Below are 13,623 nucleotides of genomic sequence, written 5' to 3' on the forward strand. Positions count from 1 at the left end.
TACCGCTTAAATATTGTATAATAAGAAAATTATCCAAAAACTATTTTACAATACACTCGATTATTTTTTGTGTTTTCTACATTTATGAACTTGCAGCTATTAAACAATTTTTTCGTAATCAGTCTTTTCACATCAAAAATATTGATTATTTTACATTTATTGTCAAATAAAGATCGGATTATTATGTACAAATTATCATTAAATTATGTACAAAACTAATCGAGTTTATCCAGGTTTATAGAAATCAATATATTTTTCTGTGTATGCGTATCATAAATTTTTTAGAGAAAATATGAAAGGTTTATTAACATTAATATTATTGATTGAATAATATCTGTTATTAAGCTGAAAGAGAGAGAAAAAAGCATTTAATGGCAAAAAGAACTTTGACCGCGATCACATTCATTTTATACATGATTACGCTTTCATATGAAATAGTTATTCAAGGGACTGAGTCATTTTGTAGAATGAGATATAAATGTATTTATCAAGAAAAGAATCTTAACTACTACATACATTTTTATTTCAAATTACGAGATTTTAGGTTAATCAAAAAAGGTGTATGTGTTTCTGTAAAAGGCGATGAATTTTGAATATTTTTCTAATCTAAAAAATTTTATTCCATTGAAAACAGAGGTAGAAAACAAAAAGTTTTGTATATCTTTGGCATTCAATATTAGGCTCTAATAACATATAAGTCAATATAAAAAATTTATCACGTAAAAAAAGAGATATGTCGCAATTTTCATTTTTTATACATATATATCAACTCGACATATAAATCTATATGGCGATTTGTCTTAAATTTTTTAAAAAATTTACTCTACTAAATTGGTTCCACTAATTGTGACAGTAACACGATGTTCTCGAATTACACTTCTATTACGAAACAAACAAAAAAGATGTTCCCAATGACAATCATGTCATTCACAATTACGTATTCACGTACGCAGCTGACGGATACTTATATGTGCAATTCAAGAAACGTGATAAATACGCTGGTGCAGGATAATTAGCAGACAGCCGACATATGCATTTTTTGTATCAAAGTACCTCCAATGCATGTAATAAAATTTTATAATTATTGCGATGTTCATAACTAGATAGGAACTACTAAGATATATTTAAGAGCTATGAAATGTGTGATTAACGGAATAAATTTATTGATAAAATTTTAGAATCCATTGCGTTATTTAAGAAAATCGATTCTAGAATCAATTTTAATAAACACGATCCCGTAGCTTAAATAACATACTATCACTAGAGCGCATAATTAACTTCTCAAGCATCGCGATGTATCGACTTTATTGCAAATTACGGTCAGCACAGCGTATCGTGATAAAACGACATATATATTTATAAATATACTATAACAGAACATTATACAAAACAACAAGCGTTTCGGCGGAGGCCGCTATTGACTCGATTTCTTTCTCTTGTAATGTGTATATACTAATAACAATATATATATATAACATAAGTTAACGTCATTTTAAATATAGCTAATTAACTACTAACGATTATCTTACATTGCTACATCGTCTTCTCACGACGAATATAATAGTAAAAAATTGGCTAGTTTGGTAGATAAAAAGGTACGAATATTCATTGTACATCATCTATCGATTGACTTTCTTGTGCGTTTTCGTTTTCCACCTGCGTAAAATGAGGTAGTTCAGCTTTCGTAGCCAACTCTAATGCGTGCATCCATCTAAAAATCCCATAAATAGTATTAGTATTGTTTATTCATTTACACAAGATACACAAGATAACTTAATTACTGACAATATCCCAGATACTAGAAATTTATTCTTAAATGTTGATCTAAATATCTAAAATATATTATATTATTACCAAAGTGTGATACAATAATTAATTAAAAAGTAAACCAAAGATGAAATAACTTATTGCCATCAGTAATTAAAGCCAAGAGATAAACAATTTCAAATTGACAAACTGGCAACTGAAATTGTTTATCTCTTAAAAAGTTAAAGTTAAATAATAAATTAAGGAGTTAATTTAATTTAATTTTAAATCAATTAGTTTTTATACTTAAATTTTTTTTATACATAAAGCTTAACTTGTTAACTTCTTTTTGGAATTTAAAAATTTACCTTTGTTTATCTATAAAAAAATATTACTTTATCAACTTAATTTACAAATAAAACATTAAATTTATTTGATGTAATTGTTTTATTATTAAAATATTCTAATTTAAACATTACTAATTATAACATTACTAATTATATAATTTTAATTTAAAATAAATAATACTTTTCAAAATTAATTTTTAATTTAGCTACAGTTAATTTAATCTTAAAATAATTCTATCGTCAAACAAAAATTGTAATCACTTTGATTTAAAAAATTAATCTAAATTGTTAAATTTTAAGTTTTTTATTAATATAATATTATAATGTGACTGTTATAATAATATGTTTACACCAATCTTTCTGATGGCTAACACCTGCTGATGTTGACAGTTTTTTACATACTGTGAGTGCATTCGGGGAGACGCTATTAGCGCTACCAGCATCAGTCCATCTTCATTACTCATTAAAAGTAGAACAAGGATAAACTGATGCTGATAGCGCTAATAGCGTCTCCTCGAACACACCCTGTGTAAAATAAACTCATACTATGTAAAAAAAAAAAAAACTTAAATGCGCCTCTCTTAAATACCAAAATCCAGTCTTACGTGATAGAACTATCTTAACTTTTAACTAAGTTTACTTATAATTTTTCATTAATACTACTTCAATCTTCTAATTAAAAAAAAGTATTTATCGGATTTTCAGTATTTAGGATACTGTCAGTAATTGATCCATTTGCCCTAGATATGCATAATTGTTATGCTTACTTTTCTTTATCCTCTTGAGAAGACGCTTGAAGATAGTAACATTTTCTCGAATGATAGATCTTGAACGCTCTCATTCGATCCTTCGTGTTCAAGGGGTCTTCATCGGGTAGTTTAGTACCTTCCGTAACTATAAAGCCTGGCATAGGCGTTGCTGTCATGGCCATTCTTTCCGACTCCGATTTAAACGAGTACAAAACGAAGTCAACGTGTAGCGCGAACCATCGTTTAATCCAAGGCTTGCTCGCCTGCGTCTTTAGTAACAGGTATCCGGATAATACTGATGGCGCGCTTGCCAATACCTGTAGCAAACTTGGCACTGGTCCAGACGGCGACGATGGTGATTTAGTGAGCGGTTGAGTAAGTGCGGCATGACATAGTCTGCATACTCTCATATTTTTATTGTCTTCAAATAATAATTTCTGATTTGAGCATTTACTACAAACCACCTAGAAAAATACGGAATTATTACAAAGACGTTAAATATAATCATTATAAAATATTAGATTGGTGCATATAAAAATGTCGGATTTGCAATAATTGAAAATATTAGTATCATTATTTTTGTCATATTAATTTTAATCTTTATATAATTTAATTGTGTATCATTACATATCATTGTATCAGTGTTATAAAGCTTTTTTTCAAGTATTTTAATTGTTTTGTCTAAAGTTTAAAATAATCAAGAATAAATACTAAAATTCAACTCTATTAATATTACGAGTAACTAAAGTAGCATATCAATTTCAATACATAAGATTATACAAATTTCAAAATAAAATTCATACTTATTTTAAATTTTTAAGCAAAACAACTAAATTAAACCTTTAAAAAAGAATTATTAACACAATGTAACTATAATAATAAATATATATAATAATAATAATAATAATAATAATAATAATAATAATAATAATAATAATAATAATAATAATAATAATAACTATCATAATTATAATAACATAATAATAAAGATAAAAAATAATAAATAATTATTATTAAATTATATATAAGATTGCGTTATAAAATTAATATAGCTGAAACTGTGTGTAATACAACATTTTCAATTAACTTAATATTTCATATGTACCAACCTAATAACTGGTAACAAAAAATTAATTTCAATATACAACACTCACTATTCCACAAGCCCGACAGTTGTGTTTTCGTTTCATCACAGAGAAAATAACTTCGCAAACCATGCATCTGGTTACATCATCAGCCTTAACCAAGGAAGTCTTAACATTCCCAGTTTTCAGACTGGCCTTGCGTCTCATGATCTCCTCCATCGTCTGGAACAGCGCGTCTAACCATGCTGCTTTCTCTGCGGCGGCGTGTGTATACAACTCGACGCTTTTATTTTCGTCCCTTATGTAAAAAGTATTTGCGGTTTCTAGATTGTCTCCCTCAACCACTTGTAAATTTTCCACCATAAATTTAGCTCTTAATCGGTACATAGGACCGGGTATCAGTCTTATTGAGCAGAGTAATAATAAATCACTAAACTGGAAAGAGACAAATAGTTCTAATTAAATATCCTTATATATTTTTTATAGATATTAGTGTACTATGTAAAACAAATATAATTACCAAAAACAAATGTCTCTCCTGATGATCGCCACTACGTGCTGAAATTTTCACTATACGTCCTTCCTTTATTAGCTCGCGAGTCGCACTGACTAGATCAGTCGCATCATAGATACTCTCTTGGATTTCCAAAAGTTTTTTGAATTTATCAATCTTTTTCATTGCCTCATTTGTATGATTCGCAGCGGTTGATACCAATTCTAGAGCCTCTGAAATTTAATATTATAATAAACAGTAACTGTAATTTATAAAAATATAAGAGATATAATATTTCAAAAAAAAACATGTACAATTTTATTTACTTTTTGTGTCTTCGTAATCTGGATTATCCTCGGTGAGATTTCGCAAATAATCCTTAAGAAGGAGCTCGTATCGCGGCAGCCTCTGTATGGGACTCAACATATGATGCGCCAGCGACAATTTGGCGCATTCGTCGAGCTTCTGAATTTCGTTAACAATTGCCGCAAACCTGGGGACTTTGTTTTGCAGAGTGCTTATCAAATTCATAGCGTAATCGAAATTCTTCACATATTCTGTGTACATTTTGAGAAACGGCGCAAAGTTCTTCATTATATCGCCGATTTTCGGATTGGAGTCCCAACACTGCATCCTCTCCTCGAATTGCGGCAATAGAAAGTCGTTGTGAAATTTATAAATAGATTTAATATTTGAAAACATGTGCTGGACAGTCTCTGGAGGGAACATTGGATGTGCTCGGTTTTCCTGATCGACCCTGAATTGGAACACCTGATCGATCAGATGTAGAATGTTTACATAATTTTTCTCTGTCGCTAGTAACTCCTGCGCCACGTGTAACGCCTTCTTCCGCTTCGAGTCAGGAGAACTCTTCTTTGCGAGCAGTTTAGGCTCCGATATCGACTCTTCTGTGTGATCAGCCACTATGGCGGAGTCTGTTTCCGAGGATCTCGTCTCTTCTGATTCTTCCTCGCTCTCGGATTCGCTTACTGCGTAAGTATCTAACGTATACTGATGTGACCTCCTCTCTGAAGCTACGTACCTGCATTTACATTTAAAGACATAAGCTTTAACAATTTCTTTAATGTAACATATGTGAATTATACATTGGTCTTTTCATGAGATTTTTCCACACACACCTGCTACTCCTATATTCTAGAACACTATGCGACATTTTAATGTAGGACGTTTCCGTTGAAGTTTCCTCGTGCCTCGTGATACCGATGCACTCGGCGGGCGTGGAAGCGGACATGACGAACGGTTGAAATCTCGGGAAACCACCGAAACTGGCGATCCTGTGGAAGGAATGTCTAACGTATCGTTGCTCCTCGACACCTGTTGCTGTGTCCTCCGAATCCTGCGAGTTTCCATTTTCGCTGGTCGCGCTGGTCGGCTGTTCCGGTTGCAAATGTGGCGCTGCTTTGGAATGTTCATCCTCCTGTTGAAATTCTTGCTTGTTGTTGTCGTCCGTGATTTCCAGATCAGTGTAAAATGTACTGGTGGGCGAATTATTTTTCGTACCAAACATCTTGAATCCCTCGATCGTCCGACTACTACCGTCCCCAGGCTCCGGGAACAGACGCGTCATCCAGGATGAGATGTCCCTCAGCTGACTTCGTTGCATCCTACGGTCAATCATGTTGTTAATTGTAGACAATTATCGCGTGTATCTTGAACACAGGGACAATTGAGGCACGAACAGAAGAAATAATACGTACTGCGATAAACATACACAGAAAAAAAAGTACATTAAAATTAACATTAATATTAAAAACATTCTATTTAAGAATGATTGCTTCATACAAGCAAGAAATTGTAGTTTTGCTTATAGACAATTAATCTCCTTTAAAGAATTCGATAATCTTAAATTTCAGCAAAATATATTTTTATTTCAATATTATTATAACAGCTATGTTATAATATATATTATAATAGCTAAAGAGAATACGATTAATTGTTTTTATAATAATAGTATTAAACATAGGTTTAAAGATTATTTTCTGTCCAATATTATTATTATATGTTTATCTTAATATTTAACATTTTTTAAGTAAAGATTTTCTCAAAACTAGTTCTTTTGTACAACAAAAAATCGTTTTTAATACATTTCACATGGTTTAAATGGTCCACTTAAATCAATTTTGTATTAATTTAACAAGAATGAATATATTAAAAATAACACAAATATTATGTAAAAAAATTTAAAATATAACACTTTGAGACAATTTGGAAACAAGTTAAAAACATATTTCTTCAGTAAAATTAACATTTATAATAGTTAAAGTAATTAACACGTACATTTTTAGAGACATTTATTTGTCTTAGAATCTACACTTCAAAACCACATTATTTTTACATTTCATCTATCTATAAATTGTGCTATTTTAATATTAAAAATATTGCATATCAATAATAAAATTTAAATAACACAATTACATTATGATAAATTAACACTCGGGTACGTTAGAAATTCAACACAAAAATGTTAACACATACAAAATGTACTTTTTAATGTGTACGGCACGCGTATGTTCACATGAATTGTGCGTGTTTAGAAATAAAATATGTACAAAATTAGAAGAATTAATATATTAATGTCACTCTTACATTTGACTTTTGTTAATATTTTACCAACAAGCCTTATAAGATTTTCAAATAAATCACAAATCACCACGAACACTCTAAACCTGCAGTTTTCTCTTTAGCTCTTGTTGATAATTAATAAGTATGTGAAAAAATATATTGTTCACGCGCATGTTGCTGTCGTATCGCAATGCTGACTCATTACTCTACTCGACATATAAAGCCGAAGCTTTTTTTCTTTATGGCGATAAATCACGCGGCTAATCCACGCGCTCATATCGGCCATATCGTACGCCTCAAATTTCATCGCCGCTTTTCTAGCGCAAATGTTACGGAGTACGTTTATTTAACGGATGTTACAATCTCGAGATATACACATGTACTTTCATAGTCGACAGTAGTGGTTTCGAAATCATCATGCGCGATAGATCCTCTCGGGGGAGGCTATTTAAAAACGCATCCTCCTCTTAGATCAATCCATTACGCTAAAATTAACGTGCCGGCCCGACGCGCGGGCGAGAACACTCGCGTCGGCATCGCTAATTGACACTCGGCGTGATTTGAGCGAACGAACGAACGAACGAACGAACGAGCGAGCGAACGAGCGAATGAACGAACGAATAAACGAATGAACGAACGAACGAACATACGACGCGTGCCTGCAAACGCGCATAAACACACGTTTCTGTCTGCCATGGTATATACTCGGGCATCTTTTATATTTCAAAGCGAGAGCGAGCCCGTTTTTACACCATGCGATCGAAAGAATTTTCTTGAATTCATTTGTTTAATCCGCGGATGATTTGAAACAGAATTTTCTCTTTAAATTCACCCTGAAAATCATGGTAGGACGACACAGACTTCAAAGTATTTTATTATAATTTTAATAAAATTTAACCGAACTATTTTACATTATAAAATAAAGTATCCCATATAACCCATCTAAACTTTGGGGATTTTTCTAACTGTTTGATAAATACAAAATTAAATAATAACCCTATAAGCGCATAATATTATTTAATATTTTAAGCATATTCTTAGAATATTAAATGTACACTTAATATTCTAAGAATATACTTAAAATATTACTTAATATTAAATAATATTATGCGCTTATAGGAAAGAGTCAGATTTAAAATAGGAGACATTTCTTAAACTAAAAAAGTATATATAAAATATTTTCAATTATTTATATAAGTACAGTAAAAATTAGAAAAAAATAGCACTTGAACTATGTTGATTACATATCCACCCAATATGGTTTAGTTATATATTTTCCTCTTTTTCATAAATATTTTTGAAAAAATGCAAAAAAATCAACATGTTTAATTAAACTTTTATGAATATACTTAAAATACTTAAAATACAGAAAAAATACACAACTATTTAAATATAAAACTGTTTATTTCGAGGCGTTATCTTAACTTTTACCTATCAAAAAGCTCCTCCAAATAACTAGAGAAAGACAAAAAATATTAATCAAAAGTTAAACACTAAATAAAGAAACAGAATCTTAACTTTTATATGATAATAAGATATATTGTGTTTCCAGTAATGTTTCTGGTCATAATGGTTTCATCATATCATAATATAATACTTCTCTTTCTTTAATAATAACGTTTTAATTAAAATGTAAAGTAAGTATAAATAAAAAACTACAATAAAATGAATGCGAATATTTACAATTGCCACACATTATACAGAGCAAAAACTTACCTTTGAATGTTAGATTCAGAAGAGCACAATTATGAACAAAATACGATTACAAATCGTAAAAAGCAAATATTTACCAATTAACTGGTATAAATACATCGTATTGACTTCCTGAGCGATATATATTAGCGTTATCTGTGCAATTTGTTGTGTCACTATTTGGAAATGGGGAGTGAACCAAATTGGGTACATTAGTTTGATTAAATTCAACATTCACATTTTATTAAAATTTCACTGAAAGTATGATAAGGTTCTTCGAAGTCGATATTGTCCCACAATTTTGAGGATAAATTCTAAGAGAAAATTCTCTGTGCAGAAGTAGAATTCACGGTTTTCCATCTTTAACGGCAACCAATGAACTTCCGGAAAGTCTTTATCTCAGTACTAAATTTTCAGTTTAATTCGCCGGCGAATATCATCCTCGAATATCGTGATACCTAGACTCGCCGTTTTCCGATGCTGCATCTGCTGCGTAAATACAGACGAGTATTATTATCTTATATCAACGCATCGACGTCGTCAGACCGTCGGCAGAATGAATGTACGGACTATCCTCAAACGATTAATAGGCCGGGATTCACTTTAAAACGATCTCGAATGCGGCTTTCCACTCTGCACTTTGCGTCCTGTTTCTAGTCGTGACTAGAGAGAGGTGGCGACTTATCTGAATTTATTTATAACAGAGCACACAGGAGCCCAAGGCGCAAAATCGTCCCCGTGAAACGAAGAACGTCATCTCCAGATTACATCGAAATAATATATTATTTAAAACGGCAAAATTATTTATTTTTATTCCTCTCCGATTCGAAAAAGATTTCGTAATAAAGATTGAAAGATTGCGACAATAAAATAATAAAAAAATAAAGCCAGGAAAAACTTATCGACTTTCGATATCATAAAAAACTAGATAACTAAAACATGAAAGACAAATTCATGAATTATACCCTTATTGCAAAGATACTCGATTATAAAATTTTAATATGACACTCCCAGTCTGACATTTTCGTGTTGCTAAAGAGATAATTAATGCATCTCAGTCAAAATTTAACTTTATAATCTTTAAAACAACTTAAAAACTAGCCAGCGAGCAGATACAATTATAGAAAGTAAATGAATGAATAAGTTAAAAAAAGAATGTTTGAAAATATTGGATTTCGCTCTGCGATACTTTGACTCCTACGCACAGCAAAATATTATGCTTATGCTAAAAAAAGCGATTGCTCAATTTTCTTCTTTAGTTCTCTTCTTTTGAGTCATAATTATCTTTGCAAAAAATATTTCCTTGATAATAATCTTAAAATACATACATTACTTACTTGAAACTAAATAATGTATGCTTGACATAAACTTCTCTATGTGCACACAGAAAAAGTATATACTTGTGAAAAAATAAAGGAAGTATTATTTATTTCACAAATATATTTCATAAGTTCATATAAATATATATGTGTATGTGTGCGTTTGTGTGTCAAACATATCTGTCAAGTTTATCATAAGCATCAAATGTATTTCAAATATATTCTAAATTCTAGTAAGTTTAATACTTAAATCAAGGATATTAAATTAAAACAAATATTCGATTTGTTTACTATTTCTTTGATAAAATTATATATTCTTCGAAAGAGTATAAATTCTTCTTCGAGCACGGTAATAAGTTTTTCTTAAACTTGCGATAAATATACTTTAAGACTATTATCATCAGAAAAAGAAAATCTTTTTCATTTAAAGATAATCGTTATTTAATAGAAAACAGTACATTAAATAATCTTTTCTTAACAGTTGATATTTTTTTGTGTGCACTATTAGTTTTTTTCCTTCTTCCCAGTATTCAAAACAATATTACAAATTACTTGAATTAAATAAATATTACTTGTTCCAAATTTAAATGTGTATCTATTCAAACAAAACTTATCTTATATAAGTGTCATCATTAGCATAAAAAATTTATTTAAAATATATATTCTGAATTTTAGTAAGATTACTTCAAGGATTATTTACTTCAATCGCGAATATTAAATTAACGCACAAAACATTGATTTTTTTAATTATTCTGACTTATCATTCTCATTTTTCTTCAAGAAAAGTTTATTCTTCGAAAAAATATAAACTTTTTCTTTAAATACATAATAATAAGGATTTTTTTAATTTGTGGTAAATATAGTGTAAAACTATTTGTGATAAGTACAATATATCATAAAATTATCAAGACAATATTCTTTGTTAAAGATAACCGATACTTAATAGAAAAAAACAATAAACTGAACAATCGCTTTTCTCAACAGTAAGATTAATACTTTTCTGTGTGTACACAAAATATTATATTATTACTTCTAAATAATATAATAGTCGTCTAAAAAGTACAAATAATTGTTTTAATAATAGAAGAGTAAAAAGAATTTTAATTTTTGAAGATTTATTATTTGAAAATATCCTCTTATTTTCTACATTTTCATTTTTTTTCTTTTAACTTGCGAAAACTATTAAATAATGAAAAAATATTTTTCTTGATAAAATATACACAAAATTCTTTTTGTAACCAAATTATGTCTATCTAACGCTACATAATCTCATTTTAATATTTAACATTTCAAAAATAAAGATACTCTCAAAATAAGAATGTTTCTTTTTCCGTGCACTATTAGCTTTAGCTTCTCTTTTCCCTGTATTCGAGACTATACTGTAAATTACTTGAATGAAGTAAATATTTCTTCTAAAATAAAACTTGTTCCAAGTAATTTCATAAATACGTACATCCGGAAATCTAGCATAATCCATAGGTTTGTTTTTTATTCCTAAGGCAATAACCTGGAAATAAAAGAAAAAGCCCACTCTCTCTAAAAATGTCAACTATCTATTTATGTCTGTAGCGTCCGGCCAACGCGGAGTTGACGGGGAGGTCAAGCGGCAAATTGCTCGTCTACCTTCAACCTTTCAACGAGAAATCAAGAGGAAACGTGATCATCAAAGCGATCTGTCGCTCGACGACCTCGGCGACCTCCCGATCATTTTCGCAACTCCGAAAAGATGCGGAGTCGGCCGGCGACCCGGCGCCGAGGGGAACGAAAGGGCGGCAGGTGTACAACAACAGGGCCGCGATCATAAGGCACTACGCCCTTCGCCTTTCAGCGGTGTCCTGTCGGAGACCGGCGCGACGCACACTCGAAAATGCAACGCCGAGTCTACGTCGATGCTGCGCGCGGTAGAGGTGAAGCGGAAGAGAGGCTCGCGAGAGGAGGCGGAGTGAGGAGGGAAAACGGAGGGAAAAAGAGAGACAAAGAGAGACAGAGAGAGAAAGAGAGAGAGAGAGAGACGCGGAATACATAATCGCGCGCTCAAATTGTGGCTCATTACCTCTTGCCTCGGGATCGCTCGTAGCGCAGCGGAACAGCAACAGGCACACGCGGCTCGGTGCGGGCATAATGATGACGTTTAGGCCAGGCTGACGAAACGGATCTTCCTCACTGTCTCACTCTCACTGTCTCTCTCTCTCTCGGGACTCCGAAGCTCCTTGGAAATCACCTGTCTCCGTGGCAGAACGAATTGAACGTGGGTTACCGGGGTTGATCAGCCGGGGTTACCGCATCGCGCGAACTGTCACGGGGACGGAGACGAGAAACGCGACGCGAACAAATGCGTCCGAATGCACGCTTAAAAGTATGCACGGTGCACTGCACTTTGAGCGGACTTGGCCGAGACGCCGATGTAAGTGACTCCGATCAGCGCGGAGCGGCACCAGCGACCAGGTACTCCGACTTGCACAAATTCGTCTGGGATACGCGTCGATACTCGACCACCCCCACGCGACGCCAGCGACATCACACGTGCTACTCTGGAAGACTCCATCGCGTACAGCGTATTGATTTTCGCCGATGATAATGTAATACTTAATCATCTAAAGATAATACAATTCCTGGACCTCTGATGATAAAAATGTACGTTTAAATATTTCCGCCGTTGATTACCGAGCCATGCAGTTACGATGCGTGGCCGATAGGTAGCGTCACTTGTGAAATAAATAATTTGTTAATTTTTCAATAAAAATGCAATAAATCACGAAAGTAATTATGGAGCAATGCGAAGCAAAGAAGGAGGAATTGTTTTATGCTGCATTTTGTTGCACAAAGCTGTTACAAATATGTTTTTTAATAAAAATAAAAAATTTTATCATTTTTTTGTTAATTTTTAGAAAAATATTAATTTTAAAAGGGGAGCAATTGTGGATTCTGATGGAGCAATAAAAGAGCAATCGTTTTATACTTTACTTATTTGCATATGTGATAATGGTAACTTTGATTTTACTGTTTAGATGTTTTGAGAGAAACAATCTTTTATGTGCAAAGTATGCATTGACAAATATGACAAAGAGTCTATAATTTCAAAATAATTTTCAATACGTTGTCTTTTTTTATCACTCATCAAAAATTCATTAGCGGAAACAATATAATAAATCATCATCATCACTTGATGAATTAATTAATAACACTATATCTACTAATAGTACTACTACTACTGCTACTGCTATTCAATTCATACAAAAGTACCACCAATGTAGAATCGGTACAAATTAAATAATTAACTCCTTCTATTAATTGTAAAATAAGATTTTTGTCGTTGTTGTTCATCTAAAAATTAAAATAATTTATTAAAGAATAAGAAAAAGGGTAAGTTACGTCTCTTTCAAAATCTCACATTTCACTTTATTTAAATTAACAAGTTTAAAACCAACATTTTAACAATATACTTAATAAACATACTTTTATAATTAATACTATTAAATATTACACAATTTTTTCGAGCAAATAAGTACATGTCACATAAGCCTTATTTTATAAAAACTATGAAAGGAAACAAATTATATTTAACGTTTAAAGCGATATCTACTGGTAATATTGAAAATTAAATAGCGT

At 31.5% G+C, this 13,623-nt stretch overlaps 1 protein-coding gene across 2 annotated transcripts; it reads right to left on the reverse strand.

Annotated features, from left to right (window-relative positions):
• Positions 1–141: 141 nt before the first annotated feature.
• LOC105833866 (FYVE, RhoGEF and PH domain-containing protein 4) lies at positions 142–12,821 on the reverse strand. Of its 2 annotated transcripts, none has more exons than XM_012675926.3 (7): positions 12,068–12,821; positions 5,560–6,045; positions 4,747–5,462; positions 4,448–4,653; positions 3,997–4,362; positions 2,861–3,306; positions 142–1,711 (listed from the first exon to the last, which is right to left on the reverse strand). In XM_012675926.3, exons 2-7 carry the CDS (start codon positions 6,042–6,044, stop codon positions 1,606–1,608), a joined length of 2,325 nt encoding a protein of 774 aa, XP_012531380.1. In that variant the 5' UTR covers position 6,045; positions 12,068–12,821; the 3' UTR covers positions 142–1,605. The 2 variants fall into 2 exon arrangements, with proteins under 2 accessions (XP_012531380.1, XP_028045803.1); XM_028190002.2 differs by lacking the exon at positions 12,068–12,821 and having other exon boundaries at positions 5,560–5,858; positions 5,942–6,045.
• Between the last annotated feature and the right edge of the window lie 802 nt (positions 12,822–13,623).

Source organism: Monomorium pharaonis, chromosome 8 (assembly GCF_013373865.1).
Source record: "Monomorium pharaonis isolate MP-MQ-018 chromosome 8, ASM1337386v2, whole genome shotgun sequence".
Taxonomy (NCBI): domain Eukaryota; kingdom Metazoa; phylum Arthropoda; class Insecta; order Hymenoptera; family Formicidae; genus Monomorium; species Monomorium pharaonis.